Below are 27361 nucleotides of genomic sequence, written 5' to 3' on the forward strand. Positions count from 1 at the left end.
ATCCCGCATCTCAGCAGCTGGCGCATCCCTGAAAACACCCAGAACACTGTTCCTAAGGAACGTTTCCCTTTATCAAAGTCGATTGTGTTAATCCCCTCTTCTCAAAGACCCGGCAAGTCCGCCTGGATCGCTGGCACAGCCGTCCGGTCCGCTTCGAGGTCCGCTTCGAGGTCCGGTTCGAGGTCCACTCGGGAGAGACTTGGAGAAGTTGGCACGCGGAGGAGAAGAGGAAGAAAGAGAGGAAGACAGGATGAATAGCAAGAGTCATCTCATTTTCACCCTCTACACTATTTACGGGATTCTTCTCAAAGGTGAGTCTGGGACGGATGGTGCGTGCGTGCGTGCGCGCGTGTGTGTTCCTGCATGTGCGTTAGGCCACGTATGTTTAAATGCGCGTGCGTTACCGGCCAAAAGACGCAGAACTCGAGCCCTCCTGTTCATGTGCGCGCGTGTGTGCGCGCACGCGCGGGACAGAGACCTTATGCTGTGGGATGTTCATGTTCAAGGATGAGGGGATTCCTGTTTCCAGCCCATGACCCCAGCATCACACAGGGCAGCCGGGCACGCTCCCGTGCGCACACCATCCGGTATTGTATGTTGTGTTTGAGTGGCGCTGAAAATAAAATAAAGGAGCCCGCTCGGAAGGCGCACGCACACGCACACGCACACGCACACCTCACCCTCAAGTCACCATCCTCGGGGCTGCGTCGCCGGCAGCGTTTTACGCATTTTACGGTTTGATGCTTACAGAAATATTGGAAGCGCAGATACCAAATTATTCAGATATTTAAAAAAAAAAACTCTTTCCTTATATTGACTTGCGTGTCGTATGCGCAGGCGTGGCGTCTTTGTCTCCAGCGCGCAAGTCAGTTGTGTGTATTGTGCGTGCACGAAGCTGTGGCCACCAACTTCAAATGAGTTGAGCCTGACTGGATTGTCAGGTTCCTCCATCACATTCTCAAAAGTTTCTTTTCCAGTGTATACCGGAGATAAAACATTTGTGTCGATCGGCCTCTCAATGATTTAAAGTGGATTATGGCAGATGACATTTTCTTCTCGACACCTTGACATTCATTTATTTGCTTTTGCTCGGAGTTTACGGGACGGAAGACCTGCAGCTTCCTGTCGGTCGAGCGCCTCTGATTGTGTCTATTTTTCTTATCTGGGGGTAATTTGTGACGATTGCTCCGTAGACTTCCTCCCAGTTGTGATAAGGCGACAGGGGATCTGTGAATGTGCCAAGAAGGTGACATTGCGGGTCAAGGTCACAGTGAATGTTGCAGGCTTCCTCCTAAGAGCGTTTATAGTGCTGCCTGCAGGCAATAACCGTGAAAGACGATTACGGCAAAATTACGTATTTGAACGAGAGTCGGGTCTTTCCTGAATATTTTGACCTTTTTGCCTCATTAGTTTAGCGGCATCGTGGGGGATGCTGGTATGTATCTTAGAAAAGCGTGAACGCTGTTGCTCTTGTGATTGAGCTATCGTTGTCATGCCAATCATCCAACTTTCAGGGAGACCAAAGCGACATCAGTGCTGGTTTAACCCTTCTGAAGCATTCCAATTTAACCACGTTGATGCATGAAATGTATGTGCACAATCCATTGTTTGTTCGTTTGGGGGGTCAATAGGCATAATTTTAGGGTTATGTTAATGAACAATTCAGCCCATATGCTTGATTGTATTTTTTCTTTTTCTTTTTTGATTAGTGGCATCATCCCTTGTCTAAAAGTGACAGGAGGGTGCTGGAGTGCCCCCAGAACACCTGCCAGTCAAACAGCAGGGCTTCAATGGCACACTGAGCTTTGGTTTGTTAATAAGTCCACATCGTCTCCCTCAAATCATCAAGATCCACTCAAGGCACTGTGGAAAAAAATTATACTGTAATGAAAGCCTTGACTTTAAGCACCATTTTCACATTGATTAAATCCAAAGAGAGATCATTTGTGCCTGATTCCCTTGATCATTTGTTGTCATCTCTTTGAAGTGTGTGTTTGCGCATGAGAGAGAGAGAGAGTGAGAGCAGTCCTTAATAACTAAACACGATTAGGGCCGTTCTTGACTTAATGAATTGGTTTGTAATGAGCTATCTTAGGGTGTCCGTTTTATCTGACGGCTCCCACTACAACTGTCTTCCTCTCCTCCTCCTCTTCCTCTCTCCCCATCCCTGAAGAGGATCATGTTAGGCTGCCTAATCTGTGCCAGAGCGATTATTGTCTAGCTTCCACACATCAGGGCGATCTGCCTGCTCTTGAATGAAGTCTACCTGGTTGAAGTCGTGTCCGTGCGCTCTGTACATGACAGCTGTTCCCCCCACGGCCCGCTGCCAGCTGCCACCGTGGCATCCAGGGATGCTGAATCTCTGCCTCCGACTAGACCTGCATACTATATAGTGTGAACATGAAGTGTTGTGATGGAGGTTGCTGTTTACCAACAGCCCGGGTTGTTAACATATTATCCAGTGTGTCTCATGTGCCGGAGCCAGAGAAAACAGCCTGTTATGCAAATAGGCCTCTTACGTAATGGCTCGGGGGGGCAGCAAGCGGGGGGAGCTCGAGGCATGGGGCTGGAGAGAAAGGGGGAGATGTTCTGGAATGGAGGAGTTCATCGTGGAGCATGTGGGAGGAGGGGCAATCTCCTCTGCTCTAGCGTCTGACGCGTGCACCGCCTGTTTGTTCGCTGCGTGGCTGGCTGTTTATCTCTGCTGCGCTGTCTGCTTCCTGTCCCTCTGCCCGGCTGGTATGTCTGCCTGTTTTGAACTCTGATCTTACCAGCCTACACAGAAACCCCCGCTGAGGGATGTGTTTATCCCCGCAGTGAGTCTAAGCTGCGGAAGGCTGACCCTCCATCTCTCCGTACTTCCATCCATTCCTCCCTCGCTTCATCCTCCCATCCTGGTGTGGAGCTTTGTGCCACAGCAGCGTGGGAAAGCTACAGATAACAAGCGTCCTTGTGTGTGTGTGTGTGTGTTTGGAGAGCCACTGATTACCCCAGAGAAACAAGATGTTCTCTCTCTTTCTCTCTCTCTTTCTCTCTGTCTTTCCCTCGCACTCTTCCCTCCTGCTTTTGTGTTTGTGAATGTGTTAATTGTCGTGGTCATGCTGTGACAGGTAGAACATGCGAGGTGTCTGTGTGCCGTGTAGCAGCAGGACCACGAGGCTTCATTGGTGAGATTCCTCAGCGGAGCAGTACTGGCTCAATGTGCATCGCAGAGATTTGTCTCCCATGATCAAAGGCAGTATTTAGTTTGTCCAGGTGTTTAAAAAAAGTTCAATCAGAGAGGAGGAGAAGGCTGGAGGGAGGAGCATGTTGAGATTGGAAGCTTACAGACAGTCCCCTCATGGCGCAGCAGAAAGGTGCCTCTCTCCAGAGCTGCTCCAGAAACGCGCTGAGCTAAGATGCCACCTTCTCCCAACGTCGCCTCGCGTGACTGAACTGCTGCATTTTTGGCACAATTCTGCTTGAGAGTGTACAGCGGCAACTTCATAAATGTTTAGACAGTGTGATAAAGCAAAATAGAAAGAGGCAAGCCATTGTTAATAAGAAAAGATGGAAAGAAGGACCAGCCCAATGAGGCTAAAAGATAGGATGTGTTCACACAAAATGATGGAGCGTAGCCAGAGCAAGCAAGCATCAATGATTAATACCGCTTAAAGACTTCCTTCTAAACAAACAAACAAACAATAAATAAATATTGACCTTATTGAACAAGCACCTGTCATTCAGTTTGGCTACTTTTTCTTGTCTTATGCGAAGCCTCAGAAAACTTCTGCCAGATCTGAGCCCGATGTTTAAAGCGCTGTGTGTGTGCAAGATTTAGCCTGCCTGGATGTGTGAACACACTGATTTGACAAGTGTGGCTTCTGAGAATATGGCCTCACAAGATGCCAGCTGCTGTTTCACACACACACACACACAACTTGTGTCCTGCTCACCCTATTGTGCACACACACACACACACACACACACACACACACACACACTGGTGAGCTTTACCCATCTCTGCAAGAATCTTCTAAAAATAGAATAAAAGTATCTTAACATGGTTACAGAACAGGAAATGACATTTTTAACATTTGAAATATTTCATCTATCAGAATCAAGATGCAAGGAAAAACTCAACCATGTTTGGATGTGTGGATAATCAATGTGGAATAAATGGGTATTTTATTTTGGCATCAATGCTGTGCTTCATATTCCTTTGGCAGCGTGTAATTTAAAGCCAGCCCAAAGCGAGAAAAGGAGGAAATCAAATGCAGCCTCCCACGGAGAACAGCGAGGGCACGGGCCCACAGGTGGATTTGGCTGCAACAGCAGCATCAGACGGCAAGTTTGTGCCCTAAATAGACCCCCCCCCCCAAGTGGGTGTGAGTATCTTGCAAGCTAAGCTAATTTATCAGCTGATGGTGCTCTTTCCTGAGCGTGAGCATGAAGCGATTTATGAACATGAAGTATGGACTCACGTGCATTATCGATGATGCACAGCTTATGACTTGCTCTACGCTTTGAACAGGCATCAGTTTGATAGAAAGTTTAGGATCACCCTTTCTTCCCCGAATCATCTTGTTTGTCTCGATTCCAAGACCTTTTTTTTTTTTTCCTGATTCGGCCTGTACCAACACGCACAATTTGAACATGAGCACATACATTCGGAAAGCCAGACCGTGCTGTCAGCTGCGCCAGCCTTGGCGTGCGCGGCGTGTGCATATGTGATGTCTGCATTAGCATTGAATTCCAACGGATTAGCGAGTGGCTAATCTGAGGCTCCAGTCTTTGACAAGCCATGTGTCACTAATCTCAAACACTATAGAATAAAGAGACACAAACACAGTCACTTCTTCGGATTAAAACTCTCAGATGGTTTTCATCATTTTATTTTTTAACCTTAAACAGGGAGAGGTGAAAGAGGTGGATGCTGAAGGAAATGAGACATTAAAGTAAGCCCAAGATAATTAGCCTTCTTTTCTGCAGCCTTTCCTCCTCACACATGCTTTCAGATAAGGAAGCAAATGCATTGCGTTGATTTATCGTGCACTTTCACAAGTTCATGCAGCCCCCTCACCCTTTTCTTAACCACCCTTAACCGAGATAATGCACTTTTTGTGTTGTGTGCCCTTTCATCTGACAGCGCCTTTTCATATACCCCCCCCCCCCCCCCCCCTCTGGAGACTTTGGCGTCTATGTTACAGTAATCATTTTATTTAACACAGATAAAGCGATGGACAGCTGCAAGTCTCTCCACTCCCTTAGCGCTCCTGCCCCAACTCTGATATTGTTTCATGACTGCATTTCTTTTCTCCTTCTTGTGCATGCAATACACAAATAGCTACATTGTGTTTGTGCAAATACACCGGCACACAGAGATGTAGGAAAAAAGCACACAACAACAAAAAAAAGCAGCAAATGCATGTTTTGTTTTCTGGGTCTACATTCACCGGACCAAACAGAGGATGAAGATAAGAAATTGTGGCATTTTTAATTTATTTGTGCTGTTTTTATGACCCAGATTCCGAATGAGCCCCCCCCCCCCCTATTTTTTTTTATCTCTTTCTCTACACACAGACATATTTCTCAGTCAAATCAGCATTGACAGGAAGAGAAAATTCACAGGGAATATGCTGAAAAAGGATGAAGGTAGAGCACAAACATAGCAACGAAGGGAGAGAAAATAGTGCTGCTATCTCCAGGCCCTAAGATTTGAGCTGCAGATTAGAATCTCTTCGCTTCTCTTCTCTAGAATACAAACAAAGGATATTGGCAAAAATTCTGGTATTGAAATATTTCGAATTGAAAACATCGCTATGGTTACAAATTAACATCACATATTCCAAACCAGCACATCAACAGCATGAAGTTAATTTTAACCCAGACCAGTTCTGCCAATGAGAAAACAAATCAGACTCAGACTGTACTTTATTTCCATGGGAGATTGGAAGATCTATGCTGGATCCGTTGCTCGCTATTGGAGCTTGTCTTTCTGTAATTAGTATGCAGATCTATGTGCAAATGAAATCATCCCTGGACACCTCATTTGAAATGAGAGGCAAGCAACCCGTCGATGGAGATGACATCTGACCTTCAAACCGGCAGGGTAACATGTTTAAAACTACGAGTGAAGAGGGATTAATCCGGGAAGGGCAAAAACTACACAGTCCTCAGCTAAAATAAAAGTCAAGCAATCCTTCCTTGAAAAGAAGTGGTTGATTTGGCTCTGCAGAGGGTTCAGACAACTACAACTTCGTCACTTAAGCTGGTGTGTTAAGCCTCTTCTAGATTGCACTTTTCTAGTTTGCAATGGAGCTGCCGGCGTATCCCACACAAGGAGCGGGGTGACAGGACACCCCCATGTGAGCTGACCCGGCAGATTAACACAACATAAGGTCCCACTTGCATTCCTGTAAGCTTTCACCTGCAGAAAAAGAAACAGAAAAACATTGTGTTTAGCAGGTTGACAGAAAAGCTGCTGGATGGATCTTGATGAAACAAAATATATATCTTGGTCTAATTTAGAGCCCATCAAGTTTTGAGAACGATTCGGATACCCGTCTGGATACAAAAAATATATATCTGGATTTTCTTATTTACTTATAATGGAGCTTTAAAAATATATATATCTTGTAAAATACGCATTCAATTCACTCACCAAAAATCACAGTCATAAAGGGGTCCGATATGCACTATCATGCAAAATGTCATCTGGATCTGAAATGTAAAATATAAAAATTTTAACATTTAAAACTCCATTTATGGATTCAAAGATCTGATGAAAAAACTCTCAACTCTGATTCACTTTTACTTTTCATGGTTGATATATAAAGACACCAAGAACACTTTAGAACCTTTTGGTGATGATCCAGATCACCATGTGGACGGCGTAAATCCAGTTAACGGGGGAATGAGCTTCTTGGCGGAGGTCTGCGCTCTCTGAGTGCTTTTCTAGTTTATTATGTAAGTTTATAAAAATCCACATTGCATTTTTCTTGCTGATGTTGTTGATGTTCCTCTTCTTCTTGTGCTATTTTTACTGTGCATATTTTTGAATCCAGTAAATGCGCGCTGTCTCTCAAGGCTTCTCATACTTCATTCACTTATGGTCTCTATAATTCATATTTTAAGTCGTCTTCCCAGTGCAGCGATCACTGTAACATCTGCCCAAGTCATGCCATGTGTTTGCTTCATTTAGAACTTCATGTTCTCTAATGTGGAATAACGCACTGAGTTAGTGCTTAAGTGCTGGATTCATCCTTATACAATAACAACATGGAGTTATGTCATTACATTAATTGAAATGCAGGGATTTACTGCAGACACAAACAACTCTGTGTTTGTTTTAACATTGTGATCACTAAGGCAGTGAAGAAGTAGCCAAAGCTAATTGAATTATAATTCCCCAAAGACATATGTTTGTGTTAATTGACTTTGCGTCTGTTTTTGTATTCACGCTGTATTATCACCGAAAGCCACTTTGCAGTCCCTCGTCTAATCATCCGCCTGAGGGTTCGCTCTCATCGGGATTCTGTGCTTGAGAGCTTTGATTTTTTTTCTTCTGCACGACAACACTTTAGTAGTTGTTTTATACAAAGCATGCAGTTGCTACCCATTACCATTGTCTCAAGTCCAAGAATGTGCAGGTCCTTCCATTGTGGTCCTTAATTGCTGTTTCAGTTCTTCTGTTACGGACCATAATGCACCTGTTAATGTGCAGAACGACGGGGCTTTAGATGGGGGGGGGGGGGGGGGGGTGCGCAGGTTTCAGTGAGAAACCGCAGCCTGTAATTATTAAGTGATTATTTTTGAAAACTTAAAGTGTGAAATTTCATCTGACTGAAAACATTGTCCCACCCGTACACCCGTTCTCACACATTACAATGGGCATTAACACCTGGTTACACGAAACAACGTTAGGATGCATCCCATACAGTTGTGTGTTATTCAGTATGGATGCAGCTTCTAATTCCAAGCGGCTATATTGGTTCTAAGTTTGCCGTCTCGCTGTTCTCTGTGCAGATTGCTTCAGGCCTGTTGTACTGGGGAGGGACGATGGAGTCAAGTGAGACAATTTATAACAGTTAAAAAGCAAATGAACTGAGACCCTTGGTTTGGGAGAACGAGCAACGGCATACATAATGCGCCTTAGGGATTTCTTCACTGCACTCATTGTAGCGTGTGTGTGTGTGTGTGTGCACAACCTAGCAAACACATAGTGTAGAGAAACACACAGCCCCCTCTGCCATCTGTCTCTGTTCGCCACATTGCAAATCCATTCTATGCTCCACAACGTTACCCCCCCCCCCCATCCTGAGCTGACTTCCCCTCTCCCGCTCAGTGGAATGATGACCGTTTGCCACCACACACGCATCTTTGTTAAAGACGCTGGATCCAGCTTTGAGATCTTACAGATCTATTTACCTCCTCCGGCTGCCTTGTGTGGGAATTAGCGCTTCTTTCGGATCACTAGTCTCATAAGCTAACTCATCTCCAGTTCTAATCGAAACGCTTCCCCCCCACCCCCCCACCACCCAGCTCCAAACCTCCTGCTGGGGAAACAAAGAAGTTATTATGCTTTTAAATGCTCTCCAATTACGGCTAATTTCGCCTCCTATTTCAAAGCTATTTGCTTCTCTCTCACTTTTCTCCAGTTGGGCGGAACAGGCATTGTGATTTTGCAAAAACAACAAGGAGACGAGCTCAACGTTCAGCAGATGCACTCTTTTGGAACGCAGAATGCACTCCCGCTCTGTCGCTCCTCATCTCCTGTCATTAGAAACGGGGAAACACAGTTAACTAAATTCCTCCTTTATCTTCCTCATTAGTGAATGTCTCACAGTGCACTCAATTACTCAGCCCATCACCCCCCCCCCCCCCCAATACCCACAAGTCAAAAGCTTTCACTGGCTGAAGGGAGTCAAAATTCTCATGTCGCTCTTCTGTGGTAGGATTCCTTTAGTGAGCTGTGCATTAATTTGGCTGACAGACGCGTCATCTCTGCTGTGGGGACTTCCTCAGCACTGCTTGTCTGCTGATTAAAAGGTTATAGGCCTGTCATTTGGCAGTGCTACGTTTCACACCATTATCTGGAGGCTGCTCCCCAGTCTATGGCAGTCATTGTTTTAAATGTTAATCTGCAGCCCGCGCGGCCAGTGAACTGAGCCCAACTGGATTCATTCCGATGCACAAGATCTCACTTGTAATGTGTTTATCCTTTGGAAGCAATCCTTCATTTTTAGATCGCATTAAAGAAATTGGTACTGAAAATGTTTTCAACGCAACTGAAATGGTTTCGACTGTCAGTATCGATCAGAGGGATGACCGTAGAAACCAGAAAGTGCTATAGGGTCTAACAATTAGAATTTTGGACTAGAAATAAAAAAAACTTTGGGGGATCAAAAAAAAGATTGTAATGAAAACAATTTATTATTATTTTTCTAATAATAATAATATAATTTCTAATAATGTTCTAACACATCATGCCTTTTGCAGGATTCCACATCCTTTTTGAAACCCCCAGGCAAGTTTGCCTGCAATGCTAATGCTGACATGCAGTATGTGTATCCACTTCAAATGGACCAACTAATGCTAATCTGTGCTAATCCTTTGAGAAGCACCCTTGGAGCAGCATTATCATGCTGCTCTGCGGCTCAGGTGGATGGCGGAAGGGAGAGCGGGATAGATTACTGAATGGAGATATCAACACTGCAAATGTTAACTTGTAACGGGAGACGCGTATAAATCCTCACAGCAGTGGTCACCTTCAAATGTAATCACACACACACACACACACACACACACACACACACTGAAGAAGATCTCCCAGGCGTAGTAGTAATGAGACGGGTTTAACATTAACACAGTTGCAGCTGGTGAATCGTGGCCTAGTCGCTCACGCCAGGAAGCGTTGATCCCTATGCTGTTGTTGTAATGCACCGTTCCTCATAATAGTGACCTTATGAAAAGTGAGCCTCTGATTTAAACAAAAAAAAGAGCCATTATCTTACTGAAGTAGTTCTTCAACACAGCCGGTGCCGGTCCAGCCCGTCTGAGAGGCGCACAGTGTAATCCTGCAGCCACCCTCAGCCTCCTTCAGGCATTGTGATCACTGGGGAGTTGCATTTCATCTTTGACAGGAATCTCATGACAATGGGGCTTTTGACAAATCTCATATTAGGGATTTTCTGTTTGAGATGGATCATTTCCCTTTTCATTCACAATTGTGAAATGTGCCGTGTGCTCCCTTTTATCCGAGAGAGCGCCGTTCTTTATCATACAGCACATGGGACGGCGTGACAAAAAAAGACAAAATAAATAACTAACCTCGGCTATCAGAACATTTACATCATTCCATCTCTTCGCTTAAATTCACACGGCAAACGTAGAGCGATGACAGCGTTTTTCCTCAACAGAGTTCTTTAACGAAAAGCTGCAGCTCTTGTATATTTTCCCGGGGATCCTGCTGTCCTCTTTTACATCAAAGCGAAATTGATAATGAAAAATGCAATAGTGGAATTGATAAACGGCCGTTTTACTCTCTCACGAATGCCTGAGTCCCGTCGTGCTGTGGGATTGGCAGCGCGTGGCAATTCCTGTACCTGGATCTCTCACTTCTGTGTTCATTACGCCTACTACAAAGAGACATTGCTTTATTAATGCTTAAGACATGTTACAGCTGTCCACAGAAATGCACAGCAAGGCGCAATTTCAAGTATCATGATGTAAAAAAAAAAAAGAATTGAGATAGACAAGAACATGTTCAGAAAGTGTCCATCTGAGACAAATGAGAGAATACATTTATTTCCTGTTTTTCTTTTCATCAAATGATGCTATAACACACAGACTTATTGCCTGAACTGCTAGCAGCGGGTACTTGTCATTCAGAGGAGACGTGGCTTTGATAGAAGAGCTAACAGGGAAGTGTAGGAGGAAAAAAGCGCAAACCGATAAAGACAGCAGAAGACGAGGCAGAGGAAGGTGATGTGCTGTTTTTAAAGTGTTATGTTTTTTTTTTTCCTGTGGCTTGGTTAGGAGGCTGAGTGTCACGTTCGGGGCCACTGCTGCACCAGCGCTCTATTAAAGCCCGCTGTGATAAGATGAGATGAGACGGGGTTACAGCAAATCTGTGCCTCTCTGTATGTGTGCATGTAACATAAATATACGGCCAGGGGATGAGAGAATTAGAGGGGAGCCGGGGTAACGGGTTGGATGGCGGCGCGCGGGAGTATTGTTATATCGCATCTGCTCCTCCGCTGCAGACAGAAATCTGGAGCAGAGATAAATTAACCCTGAGGATTTGAAAATGAAAGATAAAGCAACAAACAGAGCAAAAATGTCTGAGCCAACAAATAAAAGGCAGCCCTGCACGAGATATTCAGGAAATGAGCCTCGACACAGCTTCAGTCTTGTGCTTTAACCCCCAATCTCGCGAGCGACATCTCACAAAGGCAAATGGTACACGCAAACCCAAGTTTGAACCATTTATTCTGCCCGTAGACGGAGATAAAAAACACACAGAGGTGACGTTTTACAAGGCCCGTTTCATTTTGCTTTATGAGAAGCATCGCGGTGGATGCAATCAAAATGTTTGGTCCACTCCTGCTGTCTCTCTCTCTCTCCTCTCTGTCTGGGGGCTTTTCTCCCTCGCCCCCGGCACCTCGCTCTCCAGAGTCACCCCGGGGCTTTCATCTTGGCAGGGCGCTTCCTTTATGAGAATGCTCCAATTGGCAGACAAGCGCCCTTGTCAGACACCATTCATTGCACTTGCATAGATATGAAAAATGTTTTAACAAGCACTGCTGCGTTTCGCTGCGCGGCTGAAACTGCACACCGATGGATCTGTGGCTCCCGCAACCAAATAAAGGAGGGCAAGAAGTTCAGCAGGGCCTTCCTGGAGGCATTAGTTTAGGTCTGCTGGTGAGAGTTGTTGGAGATGAGCGACATTCACCAAACGTTTGCTTATTTATTCCCATGTAAAACACTTCAAGCGGTCACTTCAAGCGGTCACGGAGACACTGGAAGAAGCGAATAAGCAATAATAAACTTAGCTTATACACAGTCTTTAATTAATTAAGGTTACTTGGAAAATACGTAGTTCAAAACATATACATATTTATAGCACATGAAATATGATTGAACTTATGCAGTCACATATTACAATATCTTTCTGCATAATCTTGCAGCCTGTTCACGAGGTCAGTTTTCATCTCCCAAAGGTGAAGATTTGTCTTCTTAAAGATTTAAAGACGGATTAATGCTGCTAAATTTAATTAAAGGTCCTGTTCATTTTGTAAAAATCAAATTCATCGATAACACCGATCATAAAAATGTGAGCGCTCTCCCTCTCTTATGCTTGTACCCCTCTCCTTTTGTTTGCCTAATCAACCTGTAGCATTGTGGCGAATCATGTGTACATTGCTGATTAACTGATTCTCTAATGTCAGTTTATGGATTAACAATGACTGTCTAGGTTCACAGCTCAGCCAATAACATCATCCTGCCGGGCATGAACACATCGCGCAATATTAGGAAAGGAGCGACTTCAGAAAATATTAGACGAGAGTAGACCGAGTTTAAGAAAATGGGGGGGGGGGGGGGGGGGTCGTGCTGGCCTGGCGGCTCACCATGCTTGTAAAGTATCACTGCAACAATAGCCAGGTAATCTTTTTGCACATGTATAATCACAGATCATTTTAATTTAGTGAAATGATCTGGGTCACATTTTCAAATGAGCAAAATTGATTTGCTGTGGTTAAATATTAATCGTCTTAATCCAGACTTTCATAACGTTCAGTTTAATTTTGTAAATTAATTGTTTTGTTGACAGAAGCCACACGTACTGAATGAATTCTCCCAGACTCTTTACTTTTCCCATGGAACCTGGATACACCTGAACAAAAGAGCAGAACACGGGAACAAGAGAGTGAGCCTCATTCACCATTTATCCATTAGATAAATGGCTGCTGGATGGAATGTCTGCACAGAAACAACCTGTGGGATTTGATGAAGTGCCCTTGGGAAGGTAATAGCCTGCTGTGATTCAGTTTAAGATTATTATTACGTAGCTGTTGGAGAGGAGGCGAATGCTTATAGTTTTTTTTGGGGGGGGGGGGGGGGGGGGGGTTAGAGTAATGAAGTGTTGAAAGAATGTCCGGCCTGGACAAAAAGTTCAAACAATGTATTTAAAAGCAGTGCTTCCATTTGCCACCTCCTTTACATTGTTTATTATACAAATCCTAATAACATCCCTTTTGTTCCGGTTCACACATATTTTCTTATACAAATCAGAAATCTCATGAGGCTCAAGACGGCACCTTTGAATTTAGGATTCATCCTTGTGAATCTGTCGATCCTGTAACAAACCTTATTAAATGCACTTAAATGGCTCGAATGGCACATGGCGACAATTCCATTCCAAGTATCTATTGATATGAGCATTAATTGATCATTACTGACTACCATTATTGCTCTTTTTCCAATTCCTTGGAGCATGTCTTTAAAATATCGAGTCAGCACTGTGAGGTGAAAATCACACTTGACTGATCTGCTGCATCATCATTTTGCCCTGATTCTATTTTGGCGGTCTGCCCTGCTTTAAATATGTGAATGGAATTTGTGAAACTACCCTTACATAATCACTAAATGCACACGTCGAATCAAAGTGCGATTTGTCGCTCTCCTGTCCGTGGGTTACGCAGACATATTTCACAAAATGGGAATGCATGACATTTCCACGACAGATGATGATGCACATTCTCCAAGCTGTCTATTTTCACCTCTCCTCCTCCTCTGTGTGCTTGTGTGTGTGCTCTGTTGTTCTCTTGAAGGGTAAAACATGACTTGTTTACGGTGTCTACTGGCAACTAAATGAAATCACATTTCCCATCAGTCACTGGGCTAATTGAGGCTGGCTCGTCCATTAGTTGTCTGCTCACATCTTCTTTGTCGGCGGCCAGACCGATCGATGCTCAGCCACAGTTGGACATTCGAGTGCACAAAGATATAGAGCTGTATACTTATAAACCTCAGTGAAATAATGGTGATAACTTTGCAGTTTCCTCTTTTCCAGACCAAAAGAATATACCCTCGTCTTAATATTTTCATTTCAAGACTTTTTTTTAATGTTCTGGATGTGGTTCAGAAGTTTCACTGTTGCATCAAGCTGAGGGAAAGAAGGTGATGCAATGAAGGAACTACCCTCACGGTGTACGCATTCGGGAACGGGAGCGCCGAGTTGCTCGTCCTCCATCTTTTGTGGTGTAAGCAGGAATCCGGCTGTTCCCACAGTCTTGGCAAACCCTACTTTCCTAAATCCTTTTCTCTTTAGTTCTGTTGTCTTGCCAACGGTGAGTGAAAGCGCAGAAGTGCATTATGGACTGGTCATGCATGAGTAATGAGGGGCCCCTCTGTGTGTGTGTGTTTGTGCACGTCTGTGTGTGTGTGTGTGTGTGTGTGTTAGTGCGTCATACAAACGTGGTTATTATGCAGCAGCCCTAAGTGGCTCTGCTCTTAAGTTATCTCTCTTACCCCCCCAGATACACACACACACACACCCAGCATTCATTAGAAACTTGTTCCTGCAGTATACTGTAATAAATACACCCACGCCATCCTTTAGCACCTGGCACCATCCTGCATTTGCACCCATAGTCCCTCCATAGCGGCGAGGCGCTAACAGTAACATTTATGTGGGAGCAGGTTGCTTCCTGTGAGATTCTTTCGCTGTAGACGAACCACAAAGATCTGGCTCTGCCAGTGGAAATCAGAGTGTGATAACGCCAGCAAGAGATCATTCTGCTGTTGGAAGAAGCAGTCATTCGGATTCAGAGTTTTGTGGGGATTATCGCGATGCGTTAGTCCAATCGATGTTGATCTAGCAGCGCAGGAGATGAACAAACCCGTATGGCAGATTACTATTCGGCTCGGTTTGAGCTTTTATCGTGTCTGCTTTTGTCCGGCGTGTGTTGGCGAGGCTTTCGGAAGTCGGGCCGTGTTTGGTTTTGAATAGTTCTCCCGTGCCAGTGCAGACTGTCATCAGCGGCGTGATTCCAGCGCAGAGATATAGTTCATAACGCTGAATGAACGCGGCCATGTTTATTTAATGTCGCTCTGCAGGAGCTGGAAATACCAACAATGTTGAAGGCATTGTAAAAAAAAAAACCTACTAAAGTTATCTTTGTTGTTATTGTTATTTTAAAAACAACAACAACTAACCTGATATTGTCAGACCATCAGTCAAAGGGAGCTGCAGCATGAGAATTTGAAGGGTTTAACTATGATGTGTTCTTTTTGTGTGTGCAACCTTCACACTCCATCAAGATTCAATTGGACCCACAGAAAGTTTATGTCTTCCTGCTGCGACTCAGTCGTTGTCCTCTTGCTCATGTCCTCCTTCTTTTCACTGACGATGCCAAGATTCAGACACGCTCCGCGTCACGAGCGAATACTTCAGGAGACATGAAAGCCGTGGGACGAGAAGACGCACGAGTTGCATCTGATTCTGAGTCGACCCGGCGTCGCCGTTGCTTCCTGGTGCTGGCAGCAGCCCTCAGATGTCGATCACTAGAGCTCCATAAGTTCAAATCACTTCAGTCCCAAGCTTCAGAGGTGTAAACAATGATACAGCACCACCGAACACACACACACACACACACACACACAGTGATCACAGTGGCTTCTTGTTTTACTAATCCATCACAAAACAATCCACCTGCCAAGCAGAATTTATTGTCGCTACAATGGCGTTTTGACTTTCCGAGTAGTTTTGGCTGTAGTATTTAATTATATTCGAGCTTTTACTATATATTAAAAATATTGGTGTAAACAGGAGGAAAAAAACAAAACCCTCCCTTGAACAGTTTTGTTATTTATTTTTTGCCACATTCTGTTTTGATAGAAACATTTACTCTCACTACGGCGTTGGAGCCTGAGATTTACTCACCGACTGGAAAATGTAATCACATCTTGCTGTTGGCAAGTGTAATTTTGTTCCCCGCAAACACAGCAGGCACAAGCCCACAGTCCCACACTCACACAGCGACTGGTGTCTTTCTGATCTGTCACATGCAGGTCAGATTTAATCACTGTGGCTCCCGCTCACACACACGCATGCACGCACGCACACACACACACCTATTACCAAGGTAACTCGTGTGGCATGCCGAGGTGTGTTTACTGATATTGTGCTCGCTTTCCCACTGCGGTTCGCCCTGCACCGACAATTTTTCTTTTGTTCGTGTACGACACATGTACGACACACGTACGACACACGTGCGACCCACGCGTGTGTGTCGGCGCTCAGACATGCTGTCATGTCCCCTTGCTTCCTGCACAGTTGTGGTTTGGATGCTTTCTTTTAGTACCATTCTATTTCTTTTTGTAGTTCCTCAAACACGGCATGCCTTCTAGCCTGCGGCACGGCGTAGCACAGGAACAGCCTGCCAGTGCACAGGATTTGTGTTTCTTTGTTTATGTGTCTGTGTCTCCAGTCAATGAAAACGGTCGAGACGAGATGTTTAAATAAATGATTCAGTGCCAACATAAGTCTAATGGGTTTCTCTTTGTTGCTCTCGCTGTCTGAGCGTTTGCGTGCTTATGTGTCCTGAAGATCTGAGAATTGTTCGTGAGTGGTAAATAATGACGAGCAGTAATGGAGAAAAAAGCTCTCCGGCTCCGGAGCCGCTGTTTCTCCTCAAACTTTCAGCACACAGCTTGTTTGAGCAAAAATGGCTTCCCGGCGCATTCAGGCTTTGGCCCCTGACAGGCTGATGAAGTGGGGGGCTGTCTCTCAGGAGCCAGGCCCATTAAATGATCAGAGACAACGTTCCCTGGACGCCGCCGTGGCTGAAAGGCCTGAGCTCCCGGCTGGATGCCGGCCCAGAGGTGCGTTTTTGTGCATGCATGCATGAAATAAATTTCTTTGGCACTTTCAGTTGCAGTTTTGAAGTGACCCCAATACATTTTGATAATTCGTTAAGGTAAATGATGCAAAGTGCTATCATCCATTCCTACTGTGTGTGTGTGTCCTGTATCTAGTGCTAAATGCCAGGGGCTGGATTTATTGCATGCCAGGACGCAGAAACAAAGTGTATTAAAATGCTTAACTCTGTTACCGTTGGTCATTGACAGCCGCACACACACCAACACACCCTTAAATGCCACAAAACAAGTCTTGTTTGCGAGATGCGATTCATCCTCCCGCCTTCCTGTCAGGGATTCTGAGGCTTTCGGTTTCTCTATTTGGGAACAGTGAAAAACGTTTACTCAGTTTACAATGACACTCTGTCAGGTTTATTATTTTGCGCTGTCGTTTTCATGATGGTCTCATGATGTAAAGAAACAAAAGAGGCGAGAAGTTGGTAATTTTCCTTTTATTTATTCATCAAAACTTCTCCCAACGCCTCAGTCCCACCGTCTGTTCCGTCTTCACTCACTCCGCCTTTGTATGTAGTTGAAAACCGTGAGTATGGCAAGCCGACTAAAAAACATTCCAAAGAAAACAATGCAGCATCTCCATGCTCGTTTTTGTCTCTCTGTGCATTGATTTAGGATTCACTTGCCTCTCAAGTAAAAGCAGGTTTAAATAATGGTGAGTCTCACATCTGGATGGACAGATGGACATGGAGGCATCTGTATTCTTCATCTTGTTAACGTCAGGGAGGAAATAAAATGCAACTGTGGAATATCCAATCAGTGAAGACTATATTCTTTATAATTACAAAAAATAATGGCACAGGATTTTAAAATGGAGCATCTCTTTTTATTAAAATAAAACTACCGTAGCAGATTGGGTGTAAGTGTGTGCATTCATTGTGTGTGCTCATGACTATGTCATTAATCAAGTGGAGTATTATTCTTTTCAGCATCTCGCCCAGGACTACACATTACCATTTTAATGACATGACTCTCCTATTAATCTGCTTACCACAGAGCCACTGGTGCAACTTCTACAACTATCAAAGAAAGTACTTTGGAAAAAAGAAAAAAAATAATAATAAAGTAAAACAAGAAAAAATATCAAGGCCATAAAAAGGGAGGGAACAGTAATTAAAAAGCCACACTAATGAAAGAAAACTCATAAACATGAAATAGGGGTAAACTAATGGAAAAAGTGCATATGCTGCAGTCCTGAGGTAGACGCCTGATAAATAAGTGGATGCTCTTCCCAGCACAGAAAAAGGCTGTGTGGTGAAGCAGAGTCGTCCTCAGTGCCTGCAGACATTCCCATTATAGTTGTAACTTCGTGAGTTCCTCAGAGGATGACTGGATAGCTAAATTAAAGCTGTCAACAACATCTTAGAGTCCAGACTTCAGGGCTGGGGAAATCATCTCCAAATGGTTGTTAATATCTAAAACTGTGCACTCTAGTTTCTAAAGCATCTGAGGATGAGAGGAAGTTTAAGTCCCTCATCATCGAGACACTCTCTGAGACTTTTCTTTAGCAAATGATGAGCTGATTAACCTTGGTCACCAGGTCTAATGAATCTGTGAAATTCATTACACGGGGCACAGGATGGGGGGGACTCGCGGGCATCCACAATGATGAAGGGCACGAAAGACCCACAGGCCGTGCTCGTCCTCCACACCTCTTAATTCTGCGCCCATCCCTCAATATATTAATATGCTTTTAATGAATACAATTTTGGGCGGTCGAAAATAGAAAATGTAATCACAGCTTTCGCAATATGGTTGCTTTATTTTCAAACCCTAATATACACAGTGGAATCTGAACAAGCCTTTCCTGATTGCCAAAAATAGTGTGAACAGGTGTTGGAGAGGGGACTGTAACAAGACTGCCTCGGGGTACACGTCAGTCAGGCACAAAGCAAGTGTGTGTGTGTGTGTTTGTGTATGTACACTATGGATTTGTGTAGAATACAATGGTGTGGTGAGGCTTTTTTCTATTTTTCTGCCTTGCAAAGGTTCGTGATGATTTTCTCCACTTCATATTCAGCCCTTCTAATTTTTCTTATTTCCTATAAAATGAAATGGCATTATTTTGTGATAAGACCGACTCTTACTTTATGTTCCACGGTGCCTTTAGGGCTACTAGAATGTTTTTTTTTGTCTCAGTGTGTTTGTGGCTGGAGTTTTCCTCTACCGTCTTCTATCGCATCTTATTGTGTCAGTTTCTTCTCATTAATCCTTTGATCAATTCTTGATTCTGTGCCCTCATGCTGGGTGAAGCGGCACAGTCTGGCTCATGGGCCAATCACGGGCCGAGGTTAAATTTCATAAAGCCTGCTTGTTTTATTTATTTATTTTTTACTTTTGGCCTGCCACACGGCACACAAATTGAGCATCCAGTTCCTTTTCTCAACTCAAGGAGGCAGCGTTATGTTACTGCCATAAATCCTCAACGAAGTAGAAGGCTGAATGGTGGACGGTGGACCAATCACAGCCCATGCTGTGTGGGCCATAACTCTTACGTGGGATGGGCTGCCACTCCAGAGAGCTCTGCAGGTGTTTGATGGTGATACTTAACTGTCCAAATTCAAAATACATTTGCTCTGACCATCCACCACGGCTACAGCAATTAGATGCATTAGTTATCCGACAATTTGCACATATCACGACCTTCGGGATAAAGCTACGTCTTTTCCAGAGACACTTGTCACTAACAGAGGGGTCGGCACTCGTCTCTTCCCTCGCCGGTGAGTTCAACGACTGCTTGCAGGATCTTGCCACTGTCGTTATTCTCCTCTCCCGTCACTGTGGACCCTGATGAGGCTCCACGGCGAATGACGCAGCAGCACCTGCCTCGTGTCTCTGTCTCGTGCCTTTTAAACCTGGATGAGGGCAAGCTTGCAGACAAGCGCACAGGCGTCCCTCGACGTCTTCATCCTGTCTTATAATAACCGTCCATATCACAGTAATAAACCAGAATGTTGGAGACCAAACTCAAGCAGCTGGCACCTGTCTTTCAAACGCCATTGGAATGAGTGAGTTTCAGTCTCTGTTTGTCACAATGCCAGACTTGCTGCACGCTGTGCAATGTATTAGCTAGCACAGATCTTATCCTAATTATTCAATGATGTGTTCCAGTATATGCATCACCTAAGCTCACATATAGGATCTCGGAGAAACCTAACATGGAAGAGATGATAGATGTGAAGGTAGAAAGATTGTTGCAAAGCCTGAGGTGAGTTCAGATTATTTGAAGGGAGGGCGTGGGACTATTTTACCATAGAGAATGTCGAGCTGCTGTGTGTGGGGAAAAAAGAAGCTCCTCCTTGTTTCTGTCTCTGTCATCTTATAAACAGAAGATCTGGGAGCTGCTGCTGAGACTCCTAGATCTGAGCAGCCGTACTGCAACCAGCCCGGCTGTAAATCCTTTGACTTTGCTCTTCCATTCACGCGTTCTGTCTTGCCACTCTTTCACACTGTCTCTTTTATTCTCTCAGTGAATTTGTGCAAGTGTCAGTTCTAATATGTGCACAGATGCTCTGAGAGGAAGAGGATTCCTGAAAGTCTCATCGCAGCATCCCAACTGCATTGTCCAAGAAAAGGTCTTATTGGCTTATCGCTTGCTGAGGAGACCCATTCACATAATCCTTAAGCAGCTCGACTCCAGGACATCCATCCCTGTCAGCCATTGTTCCGGTCGAGAAAACGGATTGCATGTTGTGTGTGTGTAAGTGTGTGTCTGTGTGTGTGTGTCTGATACGACACAGCCATGCTTTTGCGCATCTTTGTTGTATGCTTCTCCGACTGCGCTGCGGAGTGCTGCGTGTCTACCAGCATCAAGAATTGTAGTGCTTTGAAACATGGAAATATGTCTTTGTCTCTGTATTGATGGTGGGAAGAGGCTTATCATAATGCTTTGTCATTCTATTTCACTAAATGAACTAAAATAAGATTGAGCCCTTTGTGGTCCCAGCTTGCTGCATCCTAAAGCAAAGTTACGTGGCTGTGATGTAGACGTGAGCTGCCTGTGAATGAACTCTTTATTTTCTGGTGCCAGGTTCGTCATGAGATTTTCGTGCCATGCTAAATCTTTACACACACTGCAAAAGATAAAGTTGTTACTGCTCAATGCAGAATTAGCGCAGCAGATTAGGACTTTAACTTTGGGGTCGTATAATGTGACATAAAGTCCCTCATGTTAAAGATCTATATACCGGTTACAGACTGTATTATATCTCTTGACTTTGTAATTTTTAACATTTTGACTCTGAATGGCGCAGTGGTGAGTGCTGTTGCCTCACAGCAAGAAGGTCACAGGTTAGAATCCGGTCATTCTGTGAGGAGTTTGCATGTTCTCCCCGTGTCTGCGTGGGTTCTCTCCGGGTTCTCCGGCTTCCTGCCACCACCAAAGACATGCAAAATAGGCAAATTGGTGACACTAAATTGTCCATAGGTGTGATTGTGTGTGTGAATGATTGTCTGTATGTGTGTGGCCCTACGATGAACTGGCGGCTTGTCCAGGGTGTGCCCTGCCTCTCGCCCGTTGACTGCCCGGATAGGCTCCAGCACGACCCGCGACCCGGTAACGGACGAAGCGGTTTGGAGGATGAATGAATGAATGTGTTCTGTGATGATCTTTTTTTGTCTGTATTGAAAACAACTGTTTTTTAGCCGTCCACCAGCAAGCACGCATTAGTTGAGTCTGACGAGCAATTAGAGGACGTGTTCTTCATGGTGACGCTTCAGGTCTTGTAATTTTGCAGAATTTTGCATACTCGAAAATCCCACACTAAATGAAAGGAAATCCAAAAAGGCATGAAAACGTAATAATAATATAATAATAATAATAGTTAATATATATATATATATAATCTGTTCATCTGGAATAAAACTCTGACCAGATCTGTCTGTTAATGGGGTTGATAAATATCACCATTGAACCACCATTGATGTACAAAGGCACAGTCTTTCAACATACAGGAATGAATACAAATAAATCAACTAAACCTTACAATATCTACTCTGTGTTTGTTTTTGAGACGGATCATTTCTGGGTAGCACAGCTTTGTCTCCAAACAGCTCTCCACAAGCCGAGCCCTTCTCCAGAGATCAAAGCATCGCCCTCTAACAAGCTTGCTTGAGGATCAGGTGTTGAGATTCCAGCGTGCGCCGCTCTCTTTATTGGATTGTGATCGCTCTGTCTCAGTTGCTGTATCAATTTTTTCTCTGCACGTTGCAGCCTTATTTTTGTCTTCTCTACTGCGCTCGTTGCAAAATGGACAGCCGGCTGAAAACAACTAAGTTTCTACTTTTGTTCTCTTCTTCCTCTTTATCGGCCACGAGTGAGTTGAAATTAAAGAGGAAATACTAAAAAAAAAAGGCCTATCTTCCAAATGATTTCATTAGCATGATATTCTTTGCAAAACAGATCGGACGATCAACAACACTGGTTTCATTTAATTTTGTGGATTCATATGCAAAAGATACAGGAAGAAAGTCATTATCAGAGACGCTTGGCTCGGCAAATCCATTCTATTGATTGTTTCACATGTTCCATGGAAAGTGGATCTTCTTGTGTAGAAAACCTATCAATGCCTCATTTCATACTAGGACAGTTTATTTAGTCTGCTTACATATTAGTATGTGTATTTACCAGACAACAGATCCATGGAATCCTTTTAGGCACAGGTCTGATACTCCTTGGGCTTGCTTTTAGTTCACCGAGGATAGTTTTCACTGATTAGATATTGACAGAGGCATCATGCTCTGCTCTGGGCCATAAGTGAATCAAACACACACACACACACACACACACGCACAGAGCAATAGACAATTTCCAAACCAATATATGAAAGTATTTTCCTATAAAATTCACACAAGCTAAAAAATGGACTTTCATCAGTCCATTCTTTGCTGTCGGGGTTGGGGCTCTGATGAGTTTAGCGAGTGATGCATTGTCCTCTTTCCGCTTCTCTTCATCAATGCCTCCTCCAACTTTCCCATCCTTTTCATTATCTCTGTATTTCATTTTTTTCATGCATTCCAACTGCTTTCCATGAGAAATTATGCAACATTGCCTCCTACAAATGCGAACACACACCCCGGTATGGACATGGTTCAGGCTGGTTTATATTCATATATTTATAAAGATTATATTACATCTATAGGAGGGCAGTGAAGAGTCAACATGTTTGACAGCAATGGAAATGAAGATGTAGAGGAGGTTAGTATAATTTACTCATAGTGAATAAAAAGTGTCAAACGCAGAGGCGATCATTTATTCCACAGTGTTCTGTTCTGGTTTGCTTGAATCATGGCAACTCTGACCTGGATGAAACTAATCCGGAGTACAGACAGAAGGCTCTGGCCGCATTAAGATGTGCTTTTAACGTTTACTATTAATGAGTTTTTAGGAATCGCATGCAGACATTTATCAGACCCACTAACTGACCGTGTGCAGAAATATTGAGATTCCTTCTTCAAATCGCTACCGAGTTTTAAACCAACATCAGAGCCATGAAACGGATTGTATAGAGCAGTTGCTTTCTGACACACAACTCGCAGTTTTCATAAGTCGATACCAGGCCAGATATTTGATTTGCTGGGAACAGGTCGTTGAAGAAGTCGGCTAATTTCTCCTGAGAAAGTGTTTTTATGTGCTTCCATGATTCTATTTTTACATTCTCCCTGGACTGTCTGAAACCTTAAGTACATCAATAAAATGTAAGAATGACTGTGTGTGTGAGAGAGATGTGTCGGACAAAGCCATTTCCTCAGTAATGGTTTGATCATTTCTACTATATCCTTTGCCATCCATTATCAACTTTTAAAACAATTTAATTTGTCCCACTCTGATTTTCCTGGTGTGTGTGGGGGGTGGGGGGGGGGCAGCACGGTGGTAAGTGCAAGAAGGTCACAGGTTCGATTCTGAATTGCCGCCTCTCTGTGAAGAGTTTGCATGTTCTCCCCGTGTCTGCGTGGGCTCTCTTCGGGCTCTCTGGGTTCCGCCCACCTCCAAAAACATGCAAGTTAGGTGAATTGGTTACAGCAAACTTGTCCATAGGTGTGAGTGTGAATGATTGTCTGTGTGTGGCCCTGCGATGAACTGACCCCGCCTCAAATTAATCCACAGTTAACATATTCAGTGATAGTTTTATTGCTTAAGAAAACTTTCTCCGGAATATGTGTCTGTTTGAAATGGGGAACAGCCTGTCCAGCTGTTATCAGAAACTGGTGGGCAAAATCCAATGACATTTTGCACATATTGTCAGGTCCCTCAAGGTTTCAAAATTGGCTTCTATCATTTGCTAGGAATATTTGATTTTCACAATCCGTTTTCTTTCTCTAGTCGTGGTGCAATCTCTCTCCTTGTCGGCCAGTCTTCTAGTTTGTGTTCTGCATTCGGAATATGCTCTCTTTGTCGTTAAGTTTGTCTGTTTAAGTAAAAGCAGTTTATTATGGCAGTTCCAGCTTTTTTCTCTGACACACACTCCTACTGTACTTCCGGCTTTTGCCTTGAGGGGTCGCCGCAGCAAATCTACTTTCTCCACTTCACCCTGTCCTTTGCACCGTCCTCCTCATCACCAGCCGCTCTCATGTCCTCCCTCACTACGTCCATGCATCTTCTCCTGGGTCGACGTCATAGCCCTGTTCCCTGGCAGTTTCATCCTCAGCATCCTTCTACCAATAGTGTCCCTGTCTCTCCTCTGGACATGTCCAAACCATCAAAGTCTGGTCTCTCTGACCTTGTCTCCAAAACATCTCACCTTGACTGTCCCTCTTGTTGTCTCATTTCTAATCCTATCCAACCTGGTCTCTCCCATGGAGAACCTCAGCATCTTCATCTCCCCCACTTCTAGCTCCGCCTCCGGTCTTTTCCGCCGAACCACTGTCTCCAAGCCGTATATCATGATGCGCACTATTAATTTTATTAAAAAAAAGTTGTATAGCATATTGTAAAAAGTGCAGCAGTGTTTATCCTACCATTCATTTGGAAGAGTGACCTGCTACCTAATGCCACCTCCTACCTTCCCCGTCCCCACTTTGACGGACTGGCACAGACAAAGGGCAGCACATGGACTAAATCTACGAGGGAGGAAGGGGGACAGGTGATGTCAATCAGGGCGGGGCAGGTAACCGCACAGGGGTAAGAAGTAGAGTAGAGACATGGGTGAGTGTCAAAATAAAGCAGGAAACACTGACGAGAACTGACAAGCATGACCATAATGAGGCCTCAAGGTGGGACACGACATCCATGTGAGATTTGTCGTTGGATCTAAAAAAAAAAAAAAAAATCACACAAGCTGTCAAGAAAAACAAATACGATATCCCTTCACAGTCCCAGGTATTTGTCATGCCAATGCATTTTAAAGAAAAAACTGTGTACTGCGCATTTTAGTGTATTGTATGAGAGTATATTCGTTATGGATAACCTTTTAATCCCATATGGCATATGACATATTTTGACAGTGGCTGTCCCTGCACACAGTTTTGTTTTGTCCTGGAATAGATAATTTTTTCACCTTTCATTTGAGTAACAGACAGAGAAATGACAGGCCAAATTAATTTCAGAGTCGACACTGTTTGTCTTCCAATATACTACAGCAAGCTGTGATGTGAGGAATAGAGAAAGAGTAGGTGAGAGGAGTGAGAGAGAGAGTGGGATGAATGAGAACGAAGGGCTAATTTCCATAATGAAAAGGTAATAATTTGTGGTGTTAGAGTTAGTTTCACTCTAATGTCTGCGGCATGTCATCGGCTTGCTCGAGGTCATTGTTTGGTACCAGCCATGCGTGCTAATTCGTGAACGAAACTTCGCCCACATTGCCTGCCTCTTCTTAAGAATGACAGTCTCACCTTCCTGCTTCCCTCTTATCTTAAGTCCCATCAACCCCCCACTGTGTTCCCATTCTACACCCGATAGCGTTCTCTTCTCCTCTTACGTTCCCGTATTTCTATATCTTAATGTTGCTCAAGCCAAGGATCCCATATGGTAATGAGGAATACTCGTTGACTCAAACAAAGATCCCGTTTCATCCAGTGCTGCCTCTCACTTGTTCTTTTCTTACAATGTAACATTAATAGACGCTGCTGCTCTTTCTTTTGACACACACACACACACACACACACACATGCAATGCCCTCCACCCAGCGACATGAATGATTTAGAAGCATGCACATTGACTATCTGCCACCTGCTTCGGGCTCTGCTCAGGCCCACCTAGCGGCTGCTGGCGCTGCATGCTAATGCCTACCGGATAGGGACTTGCATGTTAACATGGATTGGGACACCGGGGTTGCTGACAGAGTGACAATAAGATGACACTGCGCACCTCTGCTGCTGGCTAATGCACGGAGATAAGATATCAAGGAAGGTCTTTCGCTTTGGGTGCTGCATGTGTTCAGCCAAATTAATGTAATAGTTGAGCTGTTGATTCAACACTGGCTCGATTAGAATGCCCACTATATATTTTTTTAAATGTTAAAGATGTAATATGTTAGATGTTATATCCCAGATAAGATTTTCACACAGTGGCATAAAAATGTCAAGGTAAAAGCGAGGCATAGTGGAATGGAATGGAAGGGAAAAGCTCTTTGTGTTCAACCACACACGGTAGCAGTGAACGAGAGTTTAATCTACATGGGTTGAAAGGCAGAGTTGAGATTAAGAGAAGCAGATTTTTTTGAACAATTGCTGCCACATTACCTTTTGACCGCAAAAACAAAAGAGATCCTAGATCAGACCCACGGTCGGCTGGCTTGGGCTAAAAGCTGTTCATGGGCAATTAACATTACAGGATTATAAAATGGAATTATGGAACTGGCCAATCAGTGGAAAATCTCTGCTGTCCTTGTCTGTACAGAAGTACTTTTACGAGGTACAACACTTCAATGGTTGAATACATGACCAAGACTGCAGAACTCTGGTAGAACGACTGGAGGCAGACTCTGTGAAGTCTCAGCTACTAAAACAACATTCATTCATTCATTCATTTTCTTGGCCCCTTTATCTGCCTGATGGGTCACAGGTATTGCTGGAGCCAATCCCAGCTGAGTCGGTGAGAGGCAGGCTACACCCCAGAAGCGTCGCCAGCGCATCGTGGGGCCACATGAAGGACAAACAACTACTCATGCACACACTCACACCCACGGACAATTTGGAGTGGTCCATGCATCTAAATTGCGTGTGTTTTGGAGGTAAGAGGAAACTGGAGAACCTGTAGAGAACCCACAGACACGTGGAGAACATACAAACTCTGCACGGATTGGACTTGAACCTCGTACCTTCTTGATCTGAGGTGACAGCACTACCCACTACACCACCGCGCTGCCCCTAAACCATGTTTTTGGAAAAATGTTACCCAGAAGTCAGAGCTGTAACACTTACGTTGAGTTAAGAGCCAAAAAATGACCACACACACACACACACACGCACACACCTACACACACACACACCTATACACACACA

At 44.1% G+C, this 27361-nt stretch overlaps 1 protein-coding gene across 1 annotated transcript in view; it reads left to right on the forward strand.

Moving 5' to 3' along the window:
* Positions 1-250: 250 nt before the first annotated feature.
* cadm2a (cell adhesion molecule 2a) overlaps positions 251-27361 on the forward strand; it is a 150865-nt gene continuing 123754 nt past the window's right edge. Inside the window, exon 1 of the mRNA XM_068744490.1 lies at positions 251-311. Within this exon, the coding sequence (XP_068600591.1) occupies positions 251-311 (61 nt within the window). The remainder of the gene's footprint in view (positions 312-27361) is intronic.

Source organism: Brachionichthys hirsutus, chromosome 10, assembly GCF_040956055.1.
Source record: "Brachionichthys hirsutus isolate HB-005 chromosome 10, CSIRO-AGI_Bhir_v1, whole genome shotgun sequence".
NCBI classification, from domain to species: domain Eukaryota; kingdom Metazoa; phylum Chordata; class Actinopteri; order Lophiiformes; family Brachionichthyidae; genus Brachionichthys; species Brachionichthys hirsutus.